At 37.3% G+C, this 27280-nt stretch overlaps 1 protein-coding gene across 1 annotated transcript in view; it reads left to right on the top strand.

Annotated features, from left to right (window-relative positions):
• The window catches only part of CNTN5 (contactin 5), a 1662845-nt gene that overhangs the window by 1241456 nt on the left and 394109 nt on the right, over positions 1-27280 (top strand). The window contains exon 9 of the mRNA XM_027979105.3: positions 10355-10457. Coding sequence (XP_027834906.2) covers positions 10355-10457 — 103 coding nt within the window. The remainder of the gene's footprint in view (positions 1-10354; positions 10458-27280) is intronic.

Below are 27280 nucleotides of genomic sequence, written 5' to 3'. Positions count from 1 at the left end.
TACTTTTTTAAAAGGAAAACTTTTAAATATACTTCTGTTTCAAACTTTTAAAAAATATACTTCTGTTTCTAAATTTGATTATCAAATTTTTCAAGATTGCTCTTTTTAGCCTATTTTAATGCTAGTGAGCTTATATATTTGTTTTGAAAAATATACATATGAAAATATGTATACACACACACACGCACACACACGACTGAAGCAATTGAGCATGCATATAATTGTTTCTTTAGACTTTATGAGTTCTTTTTCCAAGTTATGGATTCACAGGAAATGATGCCACAGATGATGATGGTGAGAAAGGGGTATATTTCCCTAGATGACTGTGGCATGAACAATGGAAGAAAATGTATCTTAAAATTCATTAATCAGAGGGAACCAATTACATTGTGAGGCAATCCACTGATCGATTTATTCTTGGGGATGGAGAAGGGAAAAACAATCTATTCCTTATTATTTCCTCTGATTCTGTTCTCTGATTTTCAAAGTATATTTATTTGTGATGAAAAACATCTCCCATAATAAAATGCTAATTCTTCTCAATCTCCCCAGGTAAACAGTATTATAATGGTGCAGGTATTTGAAGGTAATGCAAGTGACTTATTTCTTTTTGTCACAAGATCCTTCTATCTCTTCATTAACATTACAGTGATTCAACTGGAGAAACTATGATTCAGGATAACATACCTTTTCTGAAGTGAGAAAACAATATGTTGTCCACTTAGAGGCTCATCAGAGAATTGAAAAGAAGTCTCTGGGCACTTTTTTAAGTCATTAAAGTTTCCACAGATTTTAACTTTTAGTTTATTATAAAATACAGCAAGTAAAAAAAAAATGATCTGTTATTATATAACATATATTTTCTAACATACAACTACTAGATATCTAAACCCACAATACCAGGTAGGATTCTAATTATATGTGAGAAAATGGATTCATAGAGGTTCTATCCATTGCCACAATATTTCAACAGAGCCAGAGATGGAGTTGGAATTTGCATCACTTATCCAACCAGTCCATTCTAGAGGAGATCAGCCCTGGGTGTTCTTTTGGAAGGAATGATGCTGAAGCTGAAACTCCAGTACTTTGGCCACCTCATGCAAAGAGTTGACTCATTGGAAAAGACTCTGATGCTGGGAGGGATTGGGGGAAGGAGGAGACTGGAACAACAGAGGATGATATGGCTGGATGGCATCACTGACTCGATGGATGTGAGTCTGAGTGAACTCCTGGGGTTGGTGATGGACAGGGAGGCCTGGCGTGCTGCGATTCATGGGGTCACAAAGAGTCGGACACAACTGAGCAACTGAACTGAATTGAACTAAACTGATCTACAAATCACAGGTTAATATTTAATATGTCCTGAAAGAATGAGTACAGTATTGTATGATATCTATGTAGACCACGTGACCTGCCTCTTGAGAAATCTGTATGCAGGTGAGGAAGTAATAGTCAGAACTTGACATGGAACCACAGACTGGTTCCAAATAGGAAAAGGAGTACATAAAGGCTGTATATTGTCACCCTGCTTATTTAACTTGTATGCAGAGTACATCATGAGAAATGCTGGGCTGGAGGAAGCACAAGCTGGAATCAAGATTGCCAGGAGAAATATCAATAACCTCAAATATGCAGATGACACCACCCTTATGGCAGAAAGTGAAGAAGAACTAAAGAGCCTCTTGATGAAAGTGAAAGAGGAGAGTGAAAAAGTTGGCTTAAAGCTTTACATTCAGAAAACTAAGATCATGGCATCCAGTCCCATATCTTCATGGCAAATAGATGGGGAAACAGTGGAAACAGTGTCAGATTTTATTTTGGGGGGCTCCAAAATCACTGCAGATGGTGATTGCAGCCATGAAATTAAAAGACGCTTACTGCTTAGAAGGAAAGTTGTGACCAACCTCGACAGCATATTAAAAAGCAGAGACATTACTTTTGCTGACAAAGGTCCGTCTAGTCAAAGCTATGGTTTTTCCTGTGGTCATGTATGGATGTGAGAGTTGGACTATAAAGAAAGCTGAAAACCGAAAAATAATGCTTTTGAACTGTGGTGTTGGAGAAGACCCTTGAGAGTCCCTCAGACTGCAAGGAGGTCCAATCAGTCCATCCTAAAGGAGATCAGTCCTGGGTGTTCATTGGAAGGACTGATGTTGAAGTTGAAACTACAATACTTTGACCACTTGATGTGAACAGCTGACTCATTTGAAAAGACCCTGATCCTGGAAAAGATTGAGGGCAGAAGGAGAAGGGGACAGCAGAGGATGAGATGGTTCGATGGCATCACTAACTCAATGGACATGGGTTTGGGTAGACTCCGGGAGTTTTTGATGGACAGGGAGGCCTGGCGTGCTGTGGTTCATGGGGTTGCAAAGAGTCAGACTTGATTGAGCAACTGAAGTGACTAATGCAAATCATAAGCAAAATTCTGCCATATTTATAGGCATAATGTGAGGATTCCCAGGTGGCTCAGTGGTAAAGAATCTGCCTGCCAATGCAGAAGACATGAGTCTGATCCCTGGGTCAGAAAGAGCCCCTGGAGGAGAAAATGGTGAGCCACCCCACTATTCTTGCCTGGAGAAGCCCATGAACAGCAGAGTCCAGTGGGCTACAGTCAATAGGGTTGCAAAGAGTGACACGACTGAATGACTGAGCATGTACACGTATGCATAATGTGATCTATTTAGTCATTTCCTTTCGCCCTTCTGTCATCAGGTATATTTCTCATGAAATCAAGGAGAATCCCTAAGACATTTCATGAAGTCATTTCAATGCATTTAAATGTGTAGACTATAAAATATGGAAACTATAGTTCAGAAAGTCATCATGTGGATACTTACCCTGTATACATCTTCATTGTATTTATCGTGTTTAATCAGCCAATATGTAAGCACTGGTAACAAAGAGTATGAATAATAATAACTCCTGGTGCTATCTCTAAATAAATCAGATGCCTATCAATTGTTGTCACTATTTTTCCAAACAAATGCTCAAGCAAATTTATCGTCACTGCTGAGTCATCCTAATAGACAAATGATAAAATACAACATTCCTAGATATTGTTTATCTTCTAGCTCATTCATATGTTTGGAATTTCTCTTTCACTGGTCCTTCATACTCAGTGCAATAAAGTTAAACTTCTGATAAAATTCTAAACTGCAGGAGGAAATGGAAACCCACTCCAATATCCTTGCCTGGAAAACACCATGAACAGAGGATCCTGGCAGTCTACAGTCAATGGAGTCACAAAGAGTCAGATGCAACTTAGTGACTAAATAATAACAACAAAATTCCAAACAGAGTCTCACTTCCATGTCTTTCTTGAAAGGGTATTCCACTTGAGAGTCACTAAACCTCTACCACTGCATCTTCAGCAATCCCACTGTCACAATATAATATCATATATGAAATGAATTGCCAGTCCAGGTTCAATGCATGATACAGGATGCTTGAGGCTTGTGCACTGAGATGACCCAAAGGGATGGTACGGGGAGGGAGGAGGGAGGGGGGTTCAGGATGAGGAACACGTTATATACCTGTGGTGGATTCATGTTGATGTATGGCAAAACCAATACAATATTGTAGTAATTAGCCTCCAATTAAAATAAATAAATATATTAAAAAATAAAGCAGTTCTCCAATTTTTCTCAACTTCCTTTTTTCTTTGTTTTTTTTTTAATTTAAATTTATTTATTTTAATTGGAGGCTAATTACTTTCTTAGTCAATAGTCTTTCCTTCCTCTCAACTTCCATAGTACTTTATCTTATACATTTCCAATTTAATTTATCCTCTTACTAGGAGATATATAGATACATAAGGGCTTCCAAGGTGGCTCAGTGGTAGAGCTCACCTGCCAGGGAAACATGGGTATGATCCCTGAGTTGGGAAGATCCCTGGAGAAGGAAATGACAACCTATTCCAGTATTCTTATCTGGGAAATCTCATGGAAAGAGGACCCTGGAAGGCGATAGTACATGGGGTCACAAAAGAGTCCAACACGACTTCGCAAGTGAACAGTAACAACAATGTGGATATATAGATATAGAATACAGATACAAGGTATTTATATTTATTAGGATTTCATTTGTTATTAAAATGTACAATGTTTTAAAATAGGAAGCAATGTGAGTTGGGTATATTGATATACACCACCACCATTCCATTTTCTACTTTGCCTAATCTAGAGCATGATGAAAGTGAAAGTGTTAGTCACTCAGTCGTGTCTGACTCTTTGACCCCATGGACTGTAGCCCCTCCACGCTCTTCTGTCCATGGAGTTCTCCAAGCAAGAATACCAGAGTGGGCAGCCATTTTTTTCTCCAAGGGAACTTCCTGACCCTGGGATCAAACCCAGATCTCCTCCATTGCAGACAAATTATTTTTCACTGAGCCACCAGATAAGTTATGAAATAGAATCTGACATAAAGTCACCGCTGGTTATGCTGAGCTCAATGAGTTATCGGTCAAAGCTATTTTTGACTACAACTGAGAAACCCTATTTCAAATAACTTAAATAAAACAGGGAATTCATTTTATTTAACTGGGAGATCAAGTAGCTAAATCCCAAGTAGAACTGACATGCTACCAGTACTCTTTTTTTCATCTTTCCTCTATCTGCATTGGCTTAATTCTATCTAAATTGTCATTGGCTTAATTCTCTTCAATGGCGGATTGCCTCCTTCCAATTATGGATGCTTCAGTGGCTCTCAGACATGCAGGCTCTTTTTTGCCATGAAGGAGAGAGTAAGATGGGCTCCTAGTCCAGAGTTCAAAAACCTCAGCTGCCCATCAATGAATCAAAGATTGTGCCCAAGGCAGTGAGGTAATCTAATTGGTCAAGCTTGGGTCATATGCCCATGGCAAGTTAATAACTACAGCAGATCCTATAGGAAGATAATGGCTCTCATTTAACTCTCATGGCTAGAGAAGATAGAAGAAGCACTTCCCCCAAAAAAAGCACTAAAAAATAGTAGCTATTCTTCGAAGACAAGGAACAGTTGTTGAGTATGATTGGCAAAGATGTTCAAGACAAAAAAGTGAATACCCATTACTTGAACATGAGGTTATCAGACAAACATTTTTAAGTCATTAGCTAAGTCGAATTTTTAAGGTTTACTGGACATGAGTTCTGTACCCTAGACATGACATTACTCTTAGTGTCAGATGGAAACCTCATTTGATATATTTAGCAACTGCAATTTCCTAGACACCAATAAGAACTGATATCTAGACTATCAGAAAAAAAAAAAAAAAACCAAACAGCTCAGTTGTTAGTTCCAGTACATACGTATGCATTAAATATAATGTTCATTACTGTTATGGCAAGCCATCATTGAATGCAATATGATTATAGACTCTCTGTATGCCATTCTTTCAGGCATTTGTCTGCTACACTCTAATCTCAAAATGGCAAGTAACATGATAAAAGTCAGTATCAAGGTAGCCCAAATTTGAATTTTTTTAATGTATATAAAACCATCAAGAGAAACAATTAAAATATGCAGTCTGTAGTCCCATTTACAAAGTTTATATCACTGGGCTTCACATTAAACACTGTAGCCTGCATGCATGCATGTCTGACTCCTTGTGAACCCGTGGACTATAGCCCTCCAGGCTCCTCTGTCCATGGAACTTTCCAGGCAAGAATACTGGAGTGGGTTGCCATTTCCTTTTCCATCTGTAGCCTAAAATTTTAGTAAAGTTTCCAAATTATTGTGAAGTCATTGTATCTTTGTTCTGCCAATGCACTTGGAGAACACTGCCCTAAATTGCATTCCACTTAGGAAAAGCACCCTAACTCTTTGTAAGTAATTGGAAAATCAACAACCATGAAGACATAGAAGGAGAGTACTGTGCTATCAGCTGGAAGTCTTCTGATTATTAGGAATTAGAGTAATTTGAGGTCATCTTCTAGTGGCATATAATTCCAAAGTGGGTCAGCCAACTAAGCCAGAAGAGACAGGTGTGGGGAACAAGATGAAGACAGAACATAGTGTCTCTTGAGCATATTTAGCTTAATACTGGGAGTTATCAAAAAATAAAAGAGCTACCTTGACTGAAGAGACAGGCCTAATATTTTTATCTTTATGTGTCTTATAAGGCTGTTTCTCTTTCCTTTGACAAAGCATACTGAAAAAATAAAGAAATTACAAGCTAAGCTGTATATGATGCCATATTAAAAATTGCAGCTGAAATAATCCAAATATCCATGGTAGACAGTTAATGATTGATTAGTACTTGTGATATGCCTGGACTCTTATACTCTGTTAATAAAATTCCTCAACAGAGTGATGTCAAGAAAACGGCTGTAAACTTAAGGGGAGAAAATTCCTATTTTGTCCCATTTCCACCAACAGCTTTCAATAGGACTTTGAGCCAATGACCTGACCCTTTAGACTCAACCCTCTCATCTTTAAAAGAAAGAAGGTAAATTATATAACTTAATGTGAATTTTAGCTCTAACATAATTATCCCATGAAACACAAAGCAAAGCCTAATCCCTGAATGTAATCAAGTCTTTAAAGAATAAGACCTACCTAAAGATTTTTCTCATCTATCCTCATATCACCACTATCAGAGTGAAGTTTCAAAGAACTAGTTATTTCTTACAGTGCAGTTCAAGTTAGATAATATAATTTGAAGCCTTGCATTTAAACTTTCTATTTTTAATATCCAGTTCAGATGTTAACAAACCCCCTGGGCCATGCAGTGAGGCTTAATAATGTGTTTGGCTGTATAGGAATCATTTAAGGAACACCAGAAGCCTCTACATGGACAAAAATTATTTCTTAAATACTATGAAGAGTCCCTTTCTTTAGAGTCACCCTTAAGAATTAAAGCTATAAAATAATATCTTCTTTGCAACTCACAAACATTATCTGGAAGAGCACTGAGAGAAGACATGGTCTGGCTCCTATTAGCCCATAGTGTCAGTAATACCCTTGGCATTATTTAGAGGCAGACCCAAGTCTTGAAGGGTTTGCAATGTTATACAATTATGAGACATTCTGTAATGAAAAAATGCAAAAGTATTATAAAAATGGATTATAAAGGGAAATTTTAGTTAGGATAGGAAAAAAAATAATCAAAACAAATTACTGAAGTTTGGAGATTCAGGTTCTTCTGAGATGTTTTTAAACAATGTGCTACAAATAATTGTACAGAAATATTTGCTAAATTCAGTCTGACTTTCACTGCCTTTCTACAACATTCTACAGAACTCAGCAACTTTCGACACTCACAGTAACCCATGCAAGTAGGACATTAAGTTTAATAGGCATCATGGTAAATCATGTATTGTTAAATCATCAGACTGCAAGAGAGGAACAAGAATACTACAGAATCAGTGTTAGGAGGGGATGGGAAAATCACAAGCTGACCTCAGGGACTGCTTCAGGAAGGCAGTCAAAGATAACCACCGAATAGGATGCCTGGGAGTCTTTAAATGGGGACTTCCAAGTATTAGGACATTGACGATAAACTCCTCATCATTGGATACACTCAGCCAGTTATCACCAGCAGGCCAAATACTGCCATCAGGAAATATATAGGAAAAAAGAAAAATATAAAAATGTAAAAGAAAGGACGTTGGATGTGGGCAGGGCAGAATGATCTAAGAAAAAAGTTTGAAGAGAAAGACATTAATGAGAAAGAGATGGAGAAGATGTTCTTAAACATCTGTTCTGAGTGATGCTGTAGAACTGACCACTTAGTTTCCTAGCTATATGCCAGGCTTCTGGTGCTCAGGGAGCATTAGACTTGGAAGGAATCAGGGGCATTAGCCTGACAGAGCAGCACATTACATTAACGGTAGTTCTCTTCCCTCAGTTTAAAGATTAGAAAAAGAGTGTCACAGAGGCCACTGACATGTCAGAGATGCCAAAGTCTAGTTTTAAACAGTGAAAAATGTTCATGAAAAATCAGTGATATTTTCTCAATGATCACTTTACAAAAAACTACTTAAAAAAAAAAAGCTGAGATAATCTTCACAGTGAACTTAAACACTTTCTGTCTAAAGTTGTCCACATTCTTCCTTCAAAGTCCATCTCAAATATAAAAATTTAAATAATAATAATAATAATGAATATAAAGTTTATATAAAATATAAAGTTGTTTTTTTTTTTTTTTGCCAAAGATGGCCATTTCTCCCTTTGCATGTCCAGTGCATTTTGCCTTCATATCTTATGGTATTATTTCTTCCTCTGTCTGAGTTTCTTTCTCTTCTCTCTTTGCTCATCCCCCCACACACCAAGGAATTACACACAGAGCTATACACATACACGGATCTCTATGTACACATATGCCTTTGAAGAGAGACATGCTGAAATACGCACACAAACACTCCTTAGAGAAGCATCTGCGCTCAATCACAATTGTGTCCTCTGCGGGATTGCTAAAAACTATTTTGGGGAGGAAATTAGCTCCAAGATTAACAGAGAGCATAATCACTGGAGTCATCACTAGTGTATTTTTTTAAAAATTGAAATGTAGTTGATTTGCAATACTGCGCTGATTTCTGCTGTACAGCAAAATGGCTCATAGTATATTGTTCTCTGATATGTGAAAACCCTCTCCAAGCTCACGGCTTTAATCGCCACCTGTGAGTGATGACATTAAGTGCATATCACCTGCCCAAACTTACCACCAACTTCATCCTCTCACTGCGTTCTGAATATTATATAGGCATCAAAGATATACTCCTGAAATGAAAGTCAGCTGTCCCACCATAGCTGTGTCCTTTTTTCTTTTACTTACATCACTCAACCTCCTTCCCAAGCTGGAAATCTTAGTGTTATTATTGATGAGGCCCACAACCTTTTTTCATCAGCACCCCTATTGTGTGCCAAGTTCAAGTCATTTTAAAAATTTTCTCATTCTAATGCCTCTTCTCCTTTTTTTACTATATAACTCAAGTCCAGGTTTTCATTATTTCTAACCTGTATTATTGAAGCAAAATAATTGATCTACTGTCTTCTGCTCCAATTCCAGTATATATATATCTCTCTCTCTCTGCAAATTGCCAGTCTCCTATTTGAAACTCCAATGACTCCAAATTACTTACAGATTAAAGTTTGAATGCCTTACTCTGATAATCAAGGTCCTCTAGTTTTTTACTCCATTTATATTTCTAAATTTGCCTAGTATTCACTTCCCTTCACAAATCAAGAGGCCAGAGAAACTGATATTCCTATTCCTGGTGATTTCTGATCTCTTTGTCATTGTTCCTCCAGTTCCATTTACTTGCTTCTATCTTTCTCTCACTTATACAAATGCTAACTATTCATATAATTCCCTCAAAGGTACATAATACTTTCAGGATGCCTCATTCAGGGCACTTATCACCTTCTGGGCTTCCCTGGTGCCTCAGATATAAAGAATCTGCCTGGAATGCAGGAGGACCCAGGTTCGATCCCTGGATTGGAAAGATCCCCTGGAGAAGGGAATTGCTCCCCACTCCAATATTCTTGCCTGGAGAATTCTATGGACAGAGGAGCCTGGCAGGCTGCAGTCTACCGGGTCACAAAGAAACACCAACTGAGTGGCTAACACTTTAACATCACTTTCTATCTTACTTTACAATAAACTCTTCTCTCCGGTGCTTGTGATCCTTAGTATGTCCAACTCTTTGCGACCTCATGGACAGAGGACCTCATTGTAGCTCGCCTTGAGTAAATACTGTTTCTTTTTTTAAGAATACACTTACTTTTAAAGAATATACTTGAATGCTTGAGAGTACAACCCATGGATAATTCATCTTTGTATCTCTCAGAATGCTTAACAGAATGTATATATTATGCTGCTGCTGCTGCTAAGTGGCTTCAGTCGTGTCCGACTCTGTGAGACCCCATAGATGGCAGCCCACCAGTCTCCAACCTCCATGGGATTTTCCAGGCAAGAGTACTAGAGTGGGTTGCCATTGCCTTCTCCATATGCACACTATAGATATTCAATAAATATATGTTGACTTAACAAGCATTTATTTATCTGACAATGACAAAGTTCTGAGGCCTTTACTTATTTAAAAAAAAAAAACCACCATTATTTACCATGGGATTTGTTCATAGTTACTTATTTCCTCTGAAATATAATCAGTAGCTAAACTACCAGTTGATTGGCACTTTCCATAATTATTATTTTAAAGGGTATTGAATATACATGCAATCCAATCCTTAAAGATAGCTTAGAATTTCATCATAATTTAAGCCTGTGTGCACGTCTTATTTCAATGCATCAAGAATTTAGCTGTCTTCAGACAGATGTGGACAACACAGTGCTTTTCAATGTAACATCTCCAGAATTGGAAATAAATTGTGACATTCATTTAATGTTTAAAGACTATTCTTTGTTTCCCAGGTGTGATGGGAGAATATGAGCCGAAAATTGAGGTCCATTTCCCTTTCACAGTTACAGCTGCTAAGGGAACAACTGTTAAGATGGAGTGCTTTGCACTTGGCAAGTAAGTACACATACTTCTATAATTAGACACAATTGTTTATTAAAATGTGACACGTCTTATTTTTATATCACTTGCTTTGCTAGGTTTTATTTTCCTTGAATTAAACCTTGAAGCTCCTTGGTGGCTATTCATTTTTTTAAAGACAGGCAAGTGGGATTTGACGAAGTAACCAATTATAATTATCTCTTTGGTCATTTCTCTGAGCAATAATGTATCTAATTTTGGTATTTTAATATAAAGGAAATGTAATAAAAGAAGAGCTTCACATGTCTTTGCTTATTTGTCTTAAAATTTCAGTATCATTCTTAAATTTTATGCAGCAATGATGTAAATAAAGATATAGATTCTGACAAGAAATAATAAGACAAGAGTATAAAAATCATAAAGATAATAATCACACTGGTCTAACAGATTACTTTAATCTCTTCTGGAATAATGATAACAATAATACCAGCTGTCAATATGTACAACATGCAATTATTCCCCAAATCAAGAAGACAATTTATACCACACTCTAATGCCTGCTATGCTTAATGATTCTTTTTCGGAGATTTCAAATCTCACAATGTATAATCACTTGTCAATGATGTTTACAATAAAAATGTCGGGCATAAAAACAGGAGTGAGATTTTGATTATATTTGATTAGAGTATTATGATTTATTTTAAATAGAGTGTTGCTGTTTTATTTTTTTACAGTGATAAGACCTCAGAGTCCTTTTTAGACTCTATAATTATAATTTGCATAATACATCTCTATCAGAGTTACTAATCATTCAACTTCAGTCATGGTGAGCAAACTCCCACAGCATAAATACAACATACTTGGAAACAAAACATGCTCTATAAATATATTTGTAGTGGGCTTAATCTGTGGGTGTGAAAATCTTAGTAAATATGAAAAATTCTGCCAATAAAAGGTGTTTTAGAGCATAACAAGAGTAATCGCCGTGTTTTCTAATATTAAAACTATTTGAAATAACATGCAATTCTGTTTAAATCTAAATAGGAGTCAGATCATAGTCGATTGCTTGGGGCTGGTGCACTGGGATGACCCAGAGGGATGGTATGGAAAGGGAGGAGGGAGGGAGGTTCAGGATGGGGAACACGTGTATACCTGTGGTGGATTCATGTTGATGTATGGCAAAACCAATACAATATTGTAAATTAATTAACCTCCAATTAAAATAAATAAAATTATATTAAAAAAACAAACAAACAGAAATAGACTGTTGTTTGGTCCATCAAAAGTGTTGAGCAGTCCAACAAAAGATGCCTGTAAGAAGTATATTTCAATAACTTAAAATTCATCCAGGAGTTACTTGGCAAATATCTGAGGAAGATTTCCAAACCCATATATATTAATAATTACATACTACCTTAAAAGTCATGTTTTTTATCATTTTTCAAAGTCGTGGTGTCAGGTATGCTTGAAAATGCCCCAAGTGAACTGCTCAATTCTGATAAATACAAAAATAATTATATTGGCTTGATGTCAAAGGTTTTAGTATATCCTACAGTTAAATAATTTTTAAATGTCAGAATTTGCACTAAAGCCACAAACGAAAGGAGGTCATACTGTAAAACAAATTAGAGAACTAGATTTATAGGGAAAAAGCAATATGGGATATTTCCCCAGGCAGGGATATTTAATAAATTTGATATGTTTGCTTTCAGAAGTCTTGAAATATGCTTAGTAAATAGATCCGTAAAGTCCATTTCATTCTAGGCTGGATCTAACTGCCAAATTAAGTTCTTTTAATACTATATTTTCTTCAGCTTCTCCGCTCCTTGTTTGTTACTCTCTCTTTCCCCATGAAAATAAATAAATATGTAGAAAGGTGAACAAAGCACACAGACTGTCTAGAAGTTCTCTGCTGCCAATTCTTTATGTGAAGTGTCACAGTTATGGGAAAAAGAAAAAGAACATGCTATGAAGAGATTTATCCGTACCCAAAGACTGCAAGGAGATTCAACCAGTCCATTCTGAAGGAGATCAACCCTGGGATTTCTTTGGAAGGAATGATGCTAAAGCTGAAACTCCAGTACTTTGGCCATCTCATGCGAAGAGTTGTCTCATTGGAAAAGACCCTGATGCTGGGAGGGACTGGGGACAGGAAGAGAAGGGGACAACAGAGGATGAGGTGGCTGGATGGCATCACGGACTCAATGGACGTGAGTCTGAGTGAACGCTGGGAGTTGGTGATGGACAGGGAGGCCTGGCGTGCTGCGATTCATGGGGTTGCAAAGAGTCGGACACGACTGAGCGACTGAACTGAACAGAACTGAAAGACTAATTTACCACTCTGTTAATAGTAAATAAGATTAAAGAAATAATATCTTTACATATGTTAATTCCTGTAGGACACATTATCATGTGGAATAGATCATCATTGCATCTCAACATGATCACAGCAATTCAAATTAATACCTGAGAATCTGCTTTATTCCTACAGCTCACCTGAGCTACATCCCACTTTAATAAGTACAAGAATCCCTGGTATACCTTTGTCTGTCCAAAATCTTCAGTACCTGTCGCTAGATATCGGTCAGCACCTTGCCACTCAAGCTGATTTGCCCCCTCAGTCTGTCTGCGTAGAGTAGTTTAACCACATGTTCCCCATAGACTATTATAACCAAATTCTGGCATGGAGCATACTAAGTTCTATTCTATCTCATGGGCTTTGCCCTTGTTTCCTCTAGGCCCCCACTCATTCTCTGACCTCAACTTAAACATCATCCTCTAGAGTTCATCTACAATACTTGATGTATATAAAACATACCCATTACTCTGTATCTAAATCTTGTATTTTTCTTCATCCACCTTAGCACACTTTTAAAGTATTCACATATGTGTTTCACTACTTAAAAAAAAAAAATCACTCTATCAGTCAGGAATCCAACTGGAATGACTCAGATAGCTCAAATGAATTTAGGCATAAATTGAAGATCCAAGAGAACTAAGAAAGAAACTGAAGTCTCTGCAGACTAGTGATAGCAAGAAGTTATTCTCATCCTGAAGCCAAAATGAGCAAAGGTGGAAGATAGTGTCACCAGGAGCACAGAGACCTGAAGATAAGGTGTTGTTTGAGGGCCACTCTCCTGCAGCTATAGCTGTGCTGAGATGCATTAGATGAACACAGCTGAGGAAAGGAGCAGGAAATTCATATCCTGACTTTTTCTTTGTGTATTCTGATCTTCTCCTTCTGATTTCATGACTGAAAGGCAACTAGAAGCCAGCCTGCAAGCCCAGAGAATGCAGTTGGCAATACAAAAGGAAGGCAGAGATTCTGAGGGAAGATGAGGGTGACCGGCAAGGGAGACAAACAGAATAACCAGCAAGTACCCATCATTAAATTCTAAGCCTCGTGAGGGCAGGGATCCTGATTGCATTCTTCACTTGTGTATTTCCAATGCCTACCACAGTGCCTGGCACAGAGCACTCAAGAAATAATTTTTGAAGGAATAGATGAACTCTGAAAGCTATGTGCCTACTTAATCCAGTCTACTTTTTATTAACAGATAATAAATAATAGACTTTATTTTCTAAACATCTCAAAATACACTTCAACCACTGTTCACAAAGAAAAATGCTACGTCCTCACTCTTTTTGAAAAGTACATTTACCTCTCTATATAATTTGTCCCCAAACACATTCAATTCTTACAACTTAGAGTATGTAAATTAATACAGCTATAGTTGCACATGGAAATTTACATCACCATACGTAAAATAGATAGCCAACAGGAATTTGCTGCATGTCTCAGGAAACTCAAACAAGGGTTCTGTTTCAACCTAGGGGGGTGGGGTGGGGAGGGAGATGGGAGGGAAGTTCAAAAGGGAGGGGATATATATATATATACCCATGGCTGATTCACGTTGAGGTTTGACAGAAAACAGCAAAATTCTGTAAAGCAATTATACTTCAATTAAAAAATAAATAAATGAATAAAGATAATTTAAAGATATATAAACTAATAACATTTTCTGTGTTCTTGAAGGAAAATAGCAGAAAGGCAAATTATTTTAGATTACCAAAGTTTACTGTATCTTAGTGTCACACAAATTCACCAACCTGCCTAATTTGAAGTTAAATAAAAAGTCCGTTGGGATTGCAATATACTCACTACTATATATAAAATGGATAACTAATAAAGACCTACTACATAGCAATGGGAACTCTACTCAATACTCTGTGGTGACCTTTATGGAAATGAATCTATAAAAGAGTGGATATATGTATATGTATAACTGATTCAGTTTGTTGTACACCAGAAACTAACACAACATTGCAAAGCTGTGTTTTACTATACTCCAATAGTGTGTGTGTATATATATATATATATATATATATAATATACTCCTATATATATACTATACTCCTATATATATGTATATTATATATATATATATACTATACTCTTATAGTATGTTAAACTATACTCCAATAAAAATCTGAAAAATAAAAAGAAACGCCATATGATCTCACTTATAATGTGGAATCTAAAGCATGACACAAATGAGCTTATTTATGAAAAAGAAACAGACTCACAGACAGTGAGGACAGACTGGTAGTGGCCAAGGGGGAGGGGGAGGACAGAGGACGGGGTGGGAGTTTGGAGGAATCAGATGCAAGCTGTTTGGTACAGAATGGATAATCGATAAGATACTACTATATAGCACAGGGAACTACATCCAATGTCCTATGATTAAACCGTAGGACATTTTAATGTGTACCTATATATATGTGTGTGTATATCACTGAATCACTTCGCTGTACAGTAGAAATTGACACAAGCTTGTAAATCAACTATACATTAATTAAAAATGCTCACTTTATGGAAAAGAAACATATTTTATAAAAATAAAAACACCCCTTAATAAATTTGTAAAAGTCAATAGTAAAGTTGTAAGCTGTAAGTTTGCTTCTAAAGAAATCTCTACTTAAATCTGAATTTTTAGAAAATCATATGGTTTTTCCATAAGATACTGCAAAAGAATACAACAGGAGAGTGCTATTTATACCTACTTGAAAATCTCTCTGCAAATAGAATTATACAACACTGAGTACAGAGAGAATGCATGAAGTGACTGTCACATGATATGTTTAGTATTGTTCAGTTCAGCAAAAGTATGATTTCCCCAGGGGGGCGAGAAATGGGAAATGCTTAAAGAGGATCCACTGGGAAACAAAGGTGTGCAAGGCTTGGGACATACAGCAAAGTGTAAAAATGGGGAGGCGGATTAATCACTTTGGAGAGAAAAGGCTGTTTTAGACATATGGCAGATTATTATCAAGAGATCACCACAAGCTGTTCTCCAGTTTCACCAAAGTGGGGAGAGGGAGAAATTCCAACACTGTGGGACAAAACCAGCGGAATTAGAATGGGTATAATGTAGAAGTGCTTAAAAAAGTTATTAAAAGAAAAATGGGCTATCAGTGAGGCAGTAGAAGCTTAGAAGCTTCTCCCCCCACACTGCTGCAATAAGAAAATAAGATCTGTTTGCCTTCTAATAATTTAGGTGCAATGTTTTCTGAAAGGAGAGAAATGGTACCAGTCAGGGTTGGAAACGAACATTTTAAACGTTCTCTCTTACCTGCCACTCATCCGCCCACTCAGACTGAATTATTAAGAGTAGAAGGTTAGAGTCAGTCAGACTTAATTGGCTGCCTTTTGGCAACCACATTATTATACAAGATTTTAAAGTGGTTGGTGGCATGTGTGGGAAATAGAAATGAAAGGTGTTGCCTTTTCTTACTCAGCATTAAGCTTCGTGACTTTAGTTTGGAAAGAAGCAGTGCCTTTGATATTTCCCAGGTTGGCTTTTAAATACTGGACGCAGTACTCTTGAAAGGAAATGAGAGATAAAAGGTTAAAGGACAGTACAAGTAAGGACTCTCTTAGGACCCTAATAAATATTTCGTTTCAACGTTATCTCTAAATGTGGTGTGCCTAGAGATTATCATACTAAGTCAGACAGAAAAAGAAAAATACCATATGACGACACTTACATGTGAAATCTAAAAAAATGATACAAATAAATTTCTTTACCAAACAGAAACAGACTCACAGACTTAGAAAACAAATTTATGGTTACCAGAGGGGAAAGGCTGCAGGAGGAGAGGGATAAATTAAGAGTTTCAGATTAACATATATACACTGCATGCACGTGTGCTAAGATGTTCATTCATGTACGACCCTTTGAGACCCTATGGACTGTAGCCTGCCAGGCTCCTCTGTCCATGGGATTCTCCAAGTAAGAATACTGGAGTGGGTGGCCATGCCCTCCTCCAGGGGATCTTCCTGACCCAGGGATCAAACCCAAATCTCTATGTCTACCTGCATTGACAGGTGGGTTTTTTACAGCTAGTAAAGCCCCTACCGCTGGGAAGCCCCAACATATACATCCTGCTACATATAAAATAAATAGCAAGTATCTACCGGAGGTAGACTCTGCTCAATAGCAGAGGTAACTCTACTCAATATTCTGTAATAACATATATGGGAAAATAATCCAAAAAAGAATATATATATGTATATGTATTAGGGCTTCCCAGGTGGTGCTAGAAGTAAAGAACCCGCCTGCCAGTGCAGCAGACATCAGAGACTCTGGTTCGATCCTTGGGTGGGGAAGATCCCCTGAAGGAGGGCATAGCAACCCACTCTAGTATTCTTGCCTGGAGAGTCCTATGGATAGAGGAGCCTGGTTGACTACAGTCTGTAACAGGGTCACAAACAGTCAGATGTGACTGAAATGATTGGACATGCATGCATGTATATGCATTACTGAATCACTTTGCTGTACACCCAAAACTAACACATCATGAATCAACTGAACTCTAATATAAAGTAAGAATTTTTAAAAAGAAATGCACTAGAAAAGGGATAAAAAGAAAGCTGGTGCTATTTTCAAGTGATTGTGCTCAGTGCGTAAGTCTGATCCGTATAAGTTGTTAACAAGGTCATGTAGAGCAAAATGAGAACTTGGAAGTATGGAGAGTTATTAAGTATAAGAAGTAGCTACCATCTCTCTGGCTGCAGAAGAGTTGCAGTTACTAAAATTTAAGAAGTTTGGAGGTACCTGGAACTACAAGTGTTGGAAAAACACAAACTAGATTCCTTTGCTGCTTAGGGAAGAATGCCTCACTGAGATGCCATTCACAGGAATCTCAAGCAGAGAGGGAGCAATATAGAGCACATCCCTTCTCTCTCCTCTAATCTTGCAGCCTCTTTCTACAGCCTTCTCTTTGCAGTGCAGAAATGTGGTTTCTAGAATCCTGGCCCTTGTATCACAAAGCAGAGTGAGGAAGAAGCTACAGATGGTAATTTAACAGCTAGCACAAGTTAAGCTCATCTTTTAATCAGCCATGAACAACCCCTTCCTGGACCTCATCACCACACACATCCCTCTTCTGTGATCCTGCAGCTCAGACCCCTCAGTCTAAAATATCTTGCTCTCACAATCCCTGTTCAGTTTTCAGTGTTTAAGTCAAATGCCACTTCTCCATTGATTTCTACCTGTTTTACTTGAGATTTAATATATATCCTTTGGAGCCACATGAACAATCATCTCTCACTGTTTAGCCTGCTCCATTGAATTATATGTGTGTATCTGCCTACTGTGCTAAAGTTTTGCGTCCCTAGCGTATTCTATGTAGCAAGTGTTGAATATGTTTACTGAATGGAATCCAAATATGAGAATGTGGTCAGTCATCTGTAACAGGAGGTATATTATTGCCTTGGTTTGGTCAGACAGAAATCTCCAGATGCCTTTCACGTGTTTTGGCCCTGAAAATTCAGACCACATTATATTAGTTACAGTTTTTTGCCGGGTTTCATTTCACCATATGACCTTTTGCAGACCCCAGAAAGATCACTAGATAATGTCACACAGCCACCAACAACGAAAAACTTAAATTTGGCCACTGATGCTTAAGTGACCCCTTATACAAGGGCAAAACTTGGGGTTATTCTGTAATAAAGAAGCCATATGCTTTAAAGCAACATTGGTTTATCTACTATGACAATCCTGCAAGCTAATAGCACTACAGGCAGATTTTTTTTTCTTTACTTTACATGTTCCTTATCTTGCTTTCACAGCCATTTACACACAAGCGGATCAGCTGTGCTCAAAAGGCATTGAATCAGTTACTGTAATAATTATGTGAATGACCTTTCCAGACTCATCTGAACTCTGGTGGTGAGGTGGGAGGGAAGAATACATTCAATTTCCTGCCCCTTTTAGTTCCTGCTCATCTCTCTTTCACATAGCATTTACAAATCATCTTTTGTTACACTCCATCAAATGCCTATTAGGAAACCAGGACATTAAGTAATTTTTTCCCTTTCTATACTTTTATTGCAAATAAGAAAGCACCAGTTATCAATTCACAAAGTCATTTTTGTGGTAGTTTGCGCTCCCTTTTCCTCAGTCTGTAACCATCTCAAATGGCTCCTCTTCCGTCGCCTTGTAACTGTGAGAATGATAGATATTCCTCTGAGACTCCCCACAGTCTGCAACCGGTGAACGTTTGTCAAAGAGCCTGCTCTTTAGTTACAGATTGATGACTTATTAATACTGTTTATTTGAAACTGCCAGTCACTAACGACTGTAGAAATTAAAAAATAAATTGGACTTGTGTGGTATTTGTCTATCATATCAAACTCAAATTACTTAATCATTTGATTGACAAAGGATCTGGGGATAGGAGTTAGTTACTGAGTCTAGGAATCAATAAATGTTTAGATATCATAGAGAAATGGTACATATGGATTCAAGAAAATTGCACTTATAAGCTGTTGGTTGCTTCAGAATTGTTGAAGCTAAGAATACATCCTCATTTCAGATGGTACACAAAGGAAATGGGTGCTGAAACCTTAAAGACTGCATAGCCTATTATCAGTTTGTAGACAGAAAAAAGAGACCCGGCAGGGAAAGATTAGACCAAGACACTTGGGCAAGCTGGCCAGACTAATCATATGATGCTTCATCATTTGGTATTCTTTATTTTTCAACATTCTTCCTTCCACAGTGCCAACTATGAGAGTGCTTTATTTACTTATTTACTTTTGTTCTCAGAGGTGTCATCTATTTCTAGGGACACAGGACCAATTTATTATTCACATTTGGAGTCACAGTTAACTGGCATCATATTTCTAATTCTTCCAGAACTGGCTTAGGACTGCTTAAACTGCCTGACCAGAAAAGCCACATACCTGCAAAAGTTCTCACAGCTAACGTGCTGTAGAATCAGACCAGGTCTTCTGATTCTAAAACTAATGCTCTTCCCAACTTATTGTAACACTTTTCAGTTGCTAAGAGTAATTTCCATTTTTATCAAAGCAACTATTTTTCTGGATGCATTAAGTTTCCCAGTGATTAGGAATATTAGTACAGAGGACAAGTCACCAAAAGCATAAAGCAAGAGATAATATAAAAATTACTGAGCTTGATACTTGGATTCTTTTAAACACATCCAAAAACCTTACTTTGGGTGATTCTCCCTGTAGTTTCATCGAATAATCTCTTCCACCAGAAGTTGACTGAGGGATATTCAGTTCAGTTCATTTCAGTCACTCAGTCGTGTCCGACTCTGCGACCAGGCCTCCCTGTCCGTCACCAACTCCTGGAGTTCACTCAAACTCATGTCCATTGAGTCAGCGATGCCATCCAGCCATCGCATCCTCTGTCATCCTCTTCTCCTCCTGCCCCTAATCCCTCCCAGCATCAGAGTCTTTTCCAATGAGTCAACTCTTCGCATGAGGTGGCCAAAGTATTGGAGTTTCAGCTTTAGCTTCATTCCTTCCAAAGAACACCCAGGGCTGATCTCCTTTAAAATGGACTAGTTAGATCTCCTTGCAGTTCAAGGGATTCTCAAGGGTCTTCTCCAACACCACAGTTCAAAAACATTGATTCTTTGGCGCTCAGCTTTCTTCACAATCCAACTCTCACATCCATACATGACCACCAGAAAAACCATAGCCTTGACTAGACGCACCTTTGTTGGCAAAGTAATGTCTGCTTTTAAATATGCTATCTAAGTTGGTCATAACTTTCCTTTCAAGGAGTAAGCATCTTTTTTGTTGTTGTTTTTTCAGTTACCTTTAAAAAAAAAAAACCACATTATTTATTTATTTATTTTACTTTACCATATTGTATTTGTTTTGCCATACTTCAACATGAATCCACCACGGGTGTACACATGTTCTCAATCCTGATCACCCCCTCCCTCCTCCCTCCTCACACTGTCCCTCTGGGTCATCCCAGTGCACCAACCCCAAGCATCCTGTATCCTGCATCGAACCTAGACTGGCAATTCACTTCTTATATGATATTATACATGTTTCAATGCCATTCTCCCAAATGGCTGCAGTTACCATCTGCAGTGATTTTGGAGCCCCCCCAAAAATAAAGTCTGACGCTGTTTCCCCATCTATTTGCCACGAAGTGATGGGATCAGATGCCATCCTCTTAGTTTTCTGAATGTTGAGCTTTAAGCCAACTTTTTCACTCTCCTCTCACTTTCATCAAGAGGCTTTTTAGTTTTACTTTTTTAAATATAAATTTATTTTAATTGGAGGTTAATTACTTTACAATACTGTATTGGTTTTGCCATACATCAACATGAATCCGCCACAGGTATACACATGTTTCCGATCCTGAACCCCCCTCCCTCCTCCCTCCCCGTACCATCCCTCTGGGTCGTCTCAGTGCACCAGCCCCAAACATCCAGTATCATGCATCGAACATGGACTGGCAATTCATTTCATATATGATATTATACATGTTTCAATGTCATTCTCCCTTTCTGCCATAAGGGTGGTGTCATCTGCGTATCTGAGGTTATTGATATTTCTCCCAGCAATCTTGATTCCAGCTTGTGCTTCTTCCAGCCCAGCGTTTCTCATGATGTACTCTGCATGTAAGTTAAATAAGCAGGGTGACAATATACAGCCTTGACATAGTCCTTTTCCTATTTGGAACCAGTCTGTTGTTCCATGTCCAGTTCTAACTGTTGCATCCTGACCTGTATATAGGTTTCTCAAGAGGCAGGTCAGGTGGTCTGGTATTCCCTTCTCTTTCAGAATTTTCCACAGTTTATTGTGATCCACACAGTCAAAGACTTTGGCATAGTCAATAAAGCAGAAATAGATGTTTTTCTGGAACTCTCTTGCTTTTTCCATGAGGGATATTAAGTTTTTATAACATAAAGGTTTTCAGCATTATGGCAAGCCAATCCAGTACTCTTGCCTGGAGAATCCCATGGATGGAGGAGCCTGCTAGGCTGCAGTCCATGGGGTCGTGAAGAGTCGGACACGACACTTTTCACTTTCATGCATTAGAGAAGGAAATGGCAGCCCACTCTGGTGTTCTTGCCTGGAGAATCCCAGGGCCGGGGGAGCCTGGTGGGCTGCCGTCTATGGGGCAGCACAGAGTCAGACATGACTGAAGAGACTTAGCAGCAGCAGCAGCAACCTCATGACTACAATTTCCAAAAACAGAGTCTTTCTTTTAATGATTACATATTTAAGTTTGTGGTTTCCTTTGGGTTTTTAGGGAAACCCTTCAGCCTTAATAACCATAAATTTAGAAGTCATATTCCAGAGTCTGGTAACATAAAATCTTTATGATTATCTAACCCCATCAATTCTAGTGTAAGTCTTCTTTTCAATTTAGGATTTAGCCTGAGATTCAGAGGATGCAGCATATCTGAATGTCTTTGGACTTTTTGCCAGATACTTTATGGAGGGGAAAATTCTCCTTTATATTAATATCTCTGGTGTCAATGATACATACATAGCACACTGAAGACCACATACAAAGTTTATTTTTTCACTCATTAAAAAAAATGTCTTTATCTATTTATGGCTGTGCTGGGTTTTCTTTGCTGTACAGGCATTTCTCTAGTTGCAACAAGCCAGATCTAGTCTCTAGTTGCGGTTCACGGGCTTTTCACTGAGGTGCTTCTCTTGTTGTGGAGCTCTAGGATGCAAGGGCTTCATTAGTTGTAGCCCATGGGCTCAGTAGTTGCAGCTCCCAGGCTCTAGAGCACCATCTCAATAATCGTGGTACACAGGCTTAGTTGCTCCACAGCATCTGGGATCTTTCTGAACCAGGAATAGAACCCAAGTCTTCTGCACTGACAGGCAGATTCTTTCCAGTTCAGTCACCAGGGAAGCCCCTGTTTGTTCACTCTTAAATTTGAGCTCTTACCAATCGAGCAACCAGAGACATAATTCCATCTTTGTCTTTGGAATTTTAGTGAATTTTAAAACTTGGAAACAGATGCTCTTCAGATGAGGTAGGGAGGGTGAATCACATGGAAAAGGCTGTTACTTAAATTGTAGTTTTCAAAACCATCTCCTACGCCTTTATCATACAGGTAACATTAACTATGTTTTTATTTATCTTTGCAATAATATTTATTGGAAAAGATTACCTTGAAGTTAAAGCATTACAACTTCATATTCTTCCCTTCTATGTTGCAAATATAATAGTGCTGTAAAATATGCAATTAAATGAAATGTATCTGCATGCACAGAGTATCATTAAACTGCTTCTGCTCATGCCTTTTTGCCTTAAGTAACTTTTGTTTCTCCGTTATATGTAAGCATTTTCCATTTCAGATGACAATAGAAAGTGTGTCTCTTTTGATTTGGTACTATTTGCATTCATCGTCCCTGTCTGTGTCCTTGATCTTCAGTGATAGAGTCACATGCATATTGTAGGATATGATGCAATTAAGCAGTTTGAGTTGCCTGTACAAATGAAACATTTAAATGTGGGTATGGATGTACGTGTATGTGAATAAATATTTAAATCAGCAGAAAGAGTATCTCAAGATAGAAAATGTTAAGACAGCTAAACCTCTGTCGTCATGTTTTCCTTTTCTTTATTATTATTATTATTTTTTTGTAATATAATATAGCAACACCTACCTTCTGTTCCTGTCACTGTTGTTGTTAGTAGCTATGTGGTACAGAATATTTTTCATGTCAGATCTTTGTAATAATATGTTTTAGTTTGGAGGATAAATTTAACTGATAGCCAGTAGACACAAAATGTGATATTCAGTGGGGACATATGTCAGCTGCTGTTTCATAGTAGAAAAGCAAGTGATAAGTACTTTTGGTCACCTCTAGCCCCTACTTTTCTTTTGGGGATCGAATCAATCTGGTTGCAACTTTTAAAATGTCTTATTTATGGCCTTTTTCTCAAAGGAAGGTCCATTATGAAATCAGGTCACTTGTTTTATACATCCCTACAGAGAAATGTAGCTTCTTCAACATGTCTGATAGAAGAACATGCATCAGGGTTTCCTACACAGAAATAAAGGGGAAGAAATCTTCCTCCTCCACCTTCATATAATACTATTATATTTAGCCACACTCCATTAAAAGAAAGCATAAGTATAATACACTCAAAAGCATATATTGAAAAAAAAATGCTTACATATATGAAGCCTAGATATATTGTACAAGTGATGGTATGTTATAGTTTAATTGGCAGTTTTCTTTCTTAATTATTCTTAAGGATGTGTCATGTTCACAAGTGCCTTGGATATAATGAATTAGAGTAATTAAGGCTAAAGTGGTATATGTCTAATCTTAGTGATAAAGTCAGAACCTGAGTGATAACATAGTCTTCTTCCATTTATATTCAATTTAATTGTAAAAATCTGAGTTAATAAGCAAAATATCTGCCCTGTTGCACTGGAAACTACTAGGAAAATGGTTGTCAAGTGAATATTTTTGTTTTATTAAGTCAACAATAGTTATTCCAGCACTAACGATCTCAGTTACTTCCAATCGTGTCATCTGTGAGGGTCCAAACACAAGCACCTTTAAAGAGGGGGTTGAATACAAAGGAAGCTAATCCAGGAGAATCCCTCCTCCGCCTGCTTCATCATTTCTTAACTCTCTGGTTGTTACTGAGTCTGTGTCATAAATAACATAAAGTAAAAGAAACATAAAGAGTGATAGTTAAAGAGATATATATATATGATAGTTACCCCATTAGGTTCCTGTTTTGTTTTCACTTTTGGATTAAAGGAGTAAACTAGAAAGGATAAATATTCTTTTTTAAATTATTATTATTGTTTTTTACTCTAGAATATTGTATTGGTTTTGCCACACATCAACATGAATCCACCACGGGTGTACAGGTATAGAAAGAATAAATATTCTAATACATTTTCAGTGACTTAAATGTGTAGAAAAAAAATCTATTAATTCAAGTGTTCATTTAGATAAACTAACTGTACTGCTGAAAGATTTCTTCAAACTGCTTCTTAAAAGTTTTACTGAGGGAGCATTGACATGCAATAAATGTCTAAGATATGCAATGTGAAACATTTTAACACATGTATACACCTGTGAATGTCACATGCCTCTTCAGTACCCATAAACATCTGCATGTAAATGTGTAATCTTTCCCTTCTTTCCATCCATTCATTCCCACCCCCAGAAAGCCACTGATCTGATTTCTCTTCTGTCGCTATAGACTAATATGCATTTTTCTGGAGTCCAATAGAACCCGAATTATGCACTATGCAGCTTTCTTTGTCTGTCTTTTCACTCAGTATACAGGCACACCTTGCTTTACAGTACTTCACTTTACTATGTTTCACAGAGACTGTGGATTTTGCAAGTTGAATAAATCTATCGGTGCCATTTTTCCAACATTTACTCACTTTGTGTCTCGGTATCGCATTTTGGTTATTCTCACAATATTTCAAAGTTTCGTTATTTATTATTATCATTCTTATTGTATTTGTCATGGAAATCTGTAATCTTTGATGTTACTATTACTAAAAGATTACAACTCACTAAAGGTTTAGATGATAGCAATAAGGTATTTTTTAATTAAGTTAACTACATTGTTTTGTTAGATATAATGCTATTAAATAATGCACATTATTAAGCTGTAGTTTATTGTAAACATAGCTTTTATATGCACTGGGGAGCTAAAAAATCTGTGTTGAGTGGCTTTATTATGATATTTGCTTTATTGTCGTGATCTGGAATTGAACCCATAATGTCTCTGAGGTATGGTTGTATTATCTTGAGATTCATATAAGTTGTTGGGTGTACCAATAATTTATTCCTTTATAATGTAAGTAGCATTCCATTTATTGGCTATATTACAATGTGTTCATGTATTCACCTGTTGGACCTTTGGGTTGAGTCCAAGTTTCAGCTATTACAAATTAAACTTCTATGAATATTTGTTTATATCTTTGTATGCATATAAACCTTTATTTTTTTCCTAAATAACACATTGAATCTTTCCTCTAGGTTTTTGAACATACGTGACATGGTTACAATAACTCTTTTAATATTATTATCTAATTCTATCATATGTCTTTCTTTGTGTCAGTTTCAGTTGATTAATGTTTTCCTCTTCATTATCAATTATGTTTTCCTAATTCCTTGCACACATGCAGTTTTTAATTTGACATCAAGTGTTTGAATTTTATGTTGTTTGATACTGGGTATTTTGGTATTCTTGACCTTTGTTCTGAAATATGACTAAGTTAGCTGGAAACAATCTGATCTTTTCAAGTCTTTATTTTGTGCTTTTTTAGACAAGACCTGAGAGCCATTCGATTGAGGGTGAATTTTTCCCCACTCCTGAGGCAAGACTATTCTTAGTACTCCAATCAATGACTCCTGAATTATGAGATTCTCCACTCAGACTATTAGGGTAGGAACTACTTCTGACCTGGGTGAATTCTGAGTATTATTTCTTCCAAGCCATTCAGAAGGTCATTTTTGATCTTTAAATATTTTTTCTCAAATGGATATGTTGACTCATTCTAAAGTGAATAATCAAAGAGAATTTTCCATAGATCTCAAAATTCTCTCTCTATGTTGCTCCCTTCTTTTGAGTATTGTGAGCCCCAGCCACCTTAGCTCCCCTGCTGCTGCTGCTGCTGCTAAGTTGGTCAGTCGTGTCTGACTCTGTGCGACCCCATAGATGGCAGCCCAACAGGCTCCTCTGTCCCTGGGATTCTCCAGGCAAGAATATTGGAGTGGGTTGCCATTTCCCTCTCCAATGCAGTAAAGTGAAAAGTGAAAGGAAAGTCGTTCAGTTGTGTCCAACTCTTAGTGACCCCATGGACTGTAGCCTACCAGGCTCCTCCATCCATGGGATTCTCCAAGCAAGAGTACTGGAGTGGGTTGCCATTGCCTTTTCCAATTAGCTCCCCTGGATTCCCATATTTGTCTCCTCAAATCAGGAAGGTAGATGGGTTTTGCCTGAGTCTCTGCTATCTTGAATGCTTTGCCCAGGGATTAAACTGGGGTACGTATATGGCTCCATGGACTATGTAACTTATTTCAGGGATCAATGTCCTTCACAGTTTGATGTCCAAAATTTTGAGATCTATTTATATATATATATATATATTTTCTCTAATTTTCACCTGTTTTCTATTTAATCTTTTTTAGTGTTTGGTTTTTCTTTTGTAGGAAGTAAACAAAAGGTCAAAAGTAAAGGTACCCTAACCAACTATATGTAACTAAGGAGGCAGAAATGAAACATGTGGGATATAGCATATTTTACCTGCCTTTATTAGAAAAAAAATTTTGTGTGAACTTTGGAAACAAAAAGATACCAGAATCGTTCTTTGACTGAATTCTTCCTCAGAAACAATTTGGAATAGGAGAAGTACAAAGGAAAAGTAATTTTCTAATTTAACCCTATAATCCTCAAAAAGAAATCTGCCATATTGCATTCATGGGAATCTAGAACTTCTACAGTTTAATAACTTGTATTTTCAGTGCCAAGTTACCTGACAAGAACAAAGTCTTGATAGTT

Source organism: Ovis aries, chromosome 15 (genome assembly GCF_016772045.2).
Source record: "Ovis aries strain OAR_USU_Benz2616 breed Rambouillet chromosome 15, ARS-UI_Ramb_v3.0, whole genome shotgun sequence".
NCBI lineage: Eukaryota > Metazoa > Chordata > Mammalia > Artiodactyla > Bovidae > Ovis > Ovis aries.
Note: the sequence above shows the minus strand (reverse complement) of the source record. Positions and strands in the feature narration are given on the sequence as shown.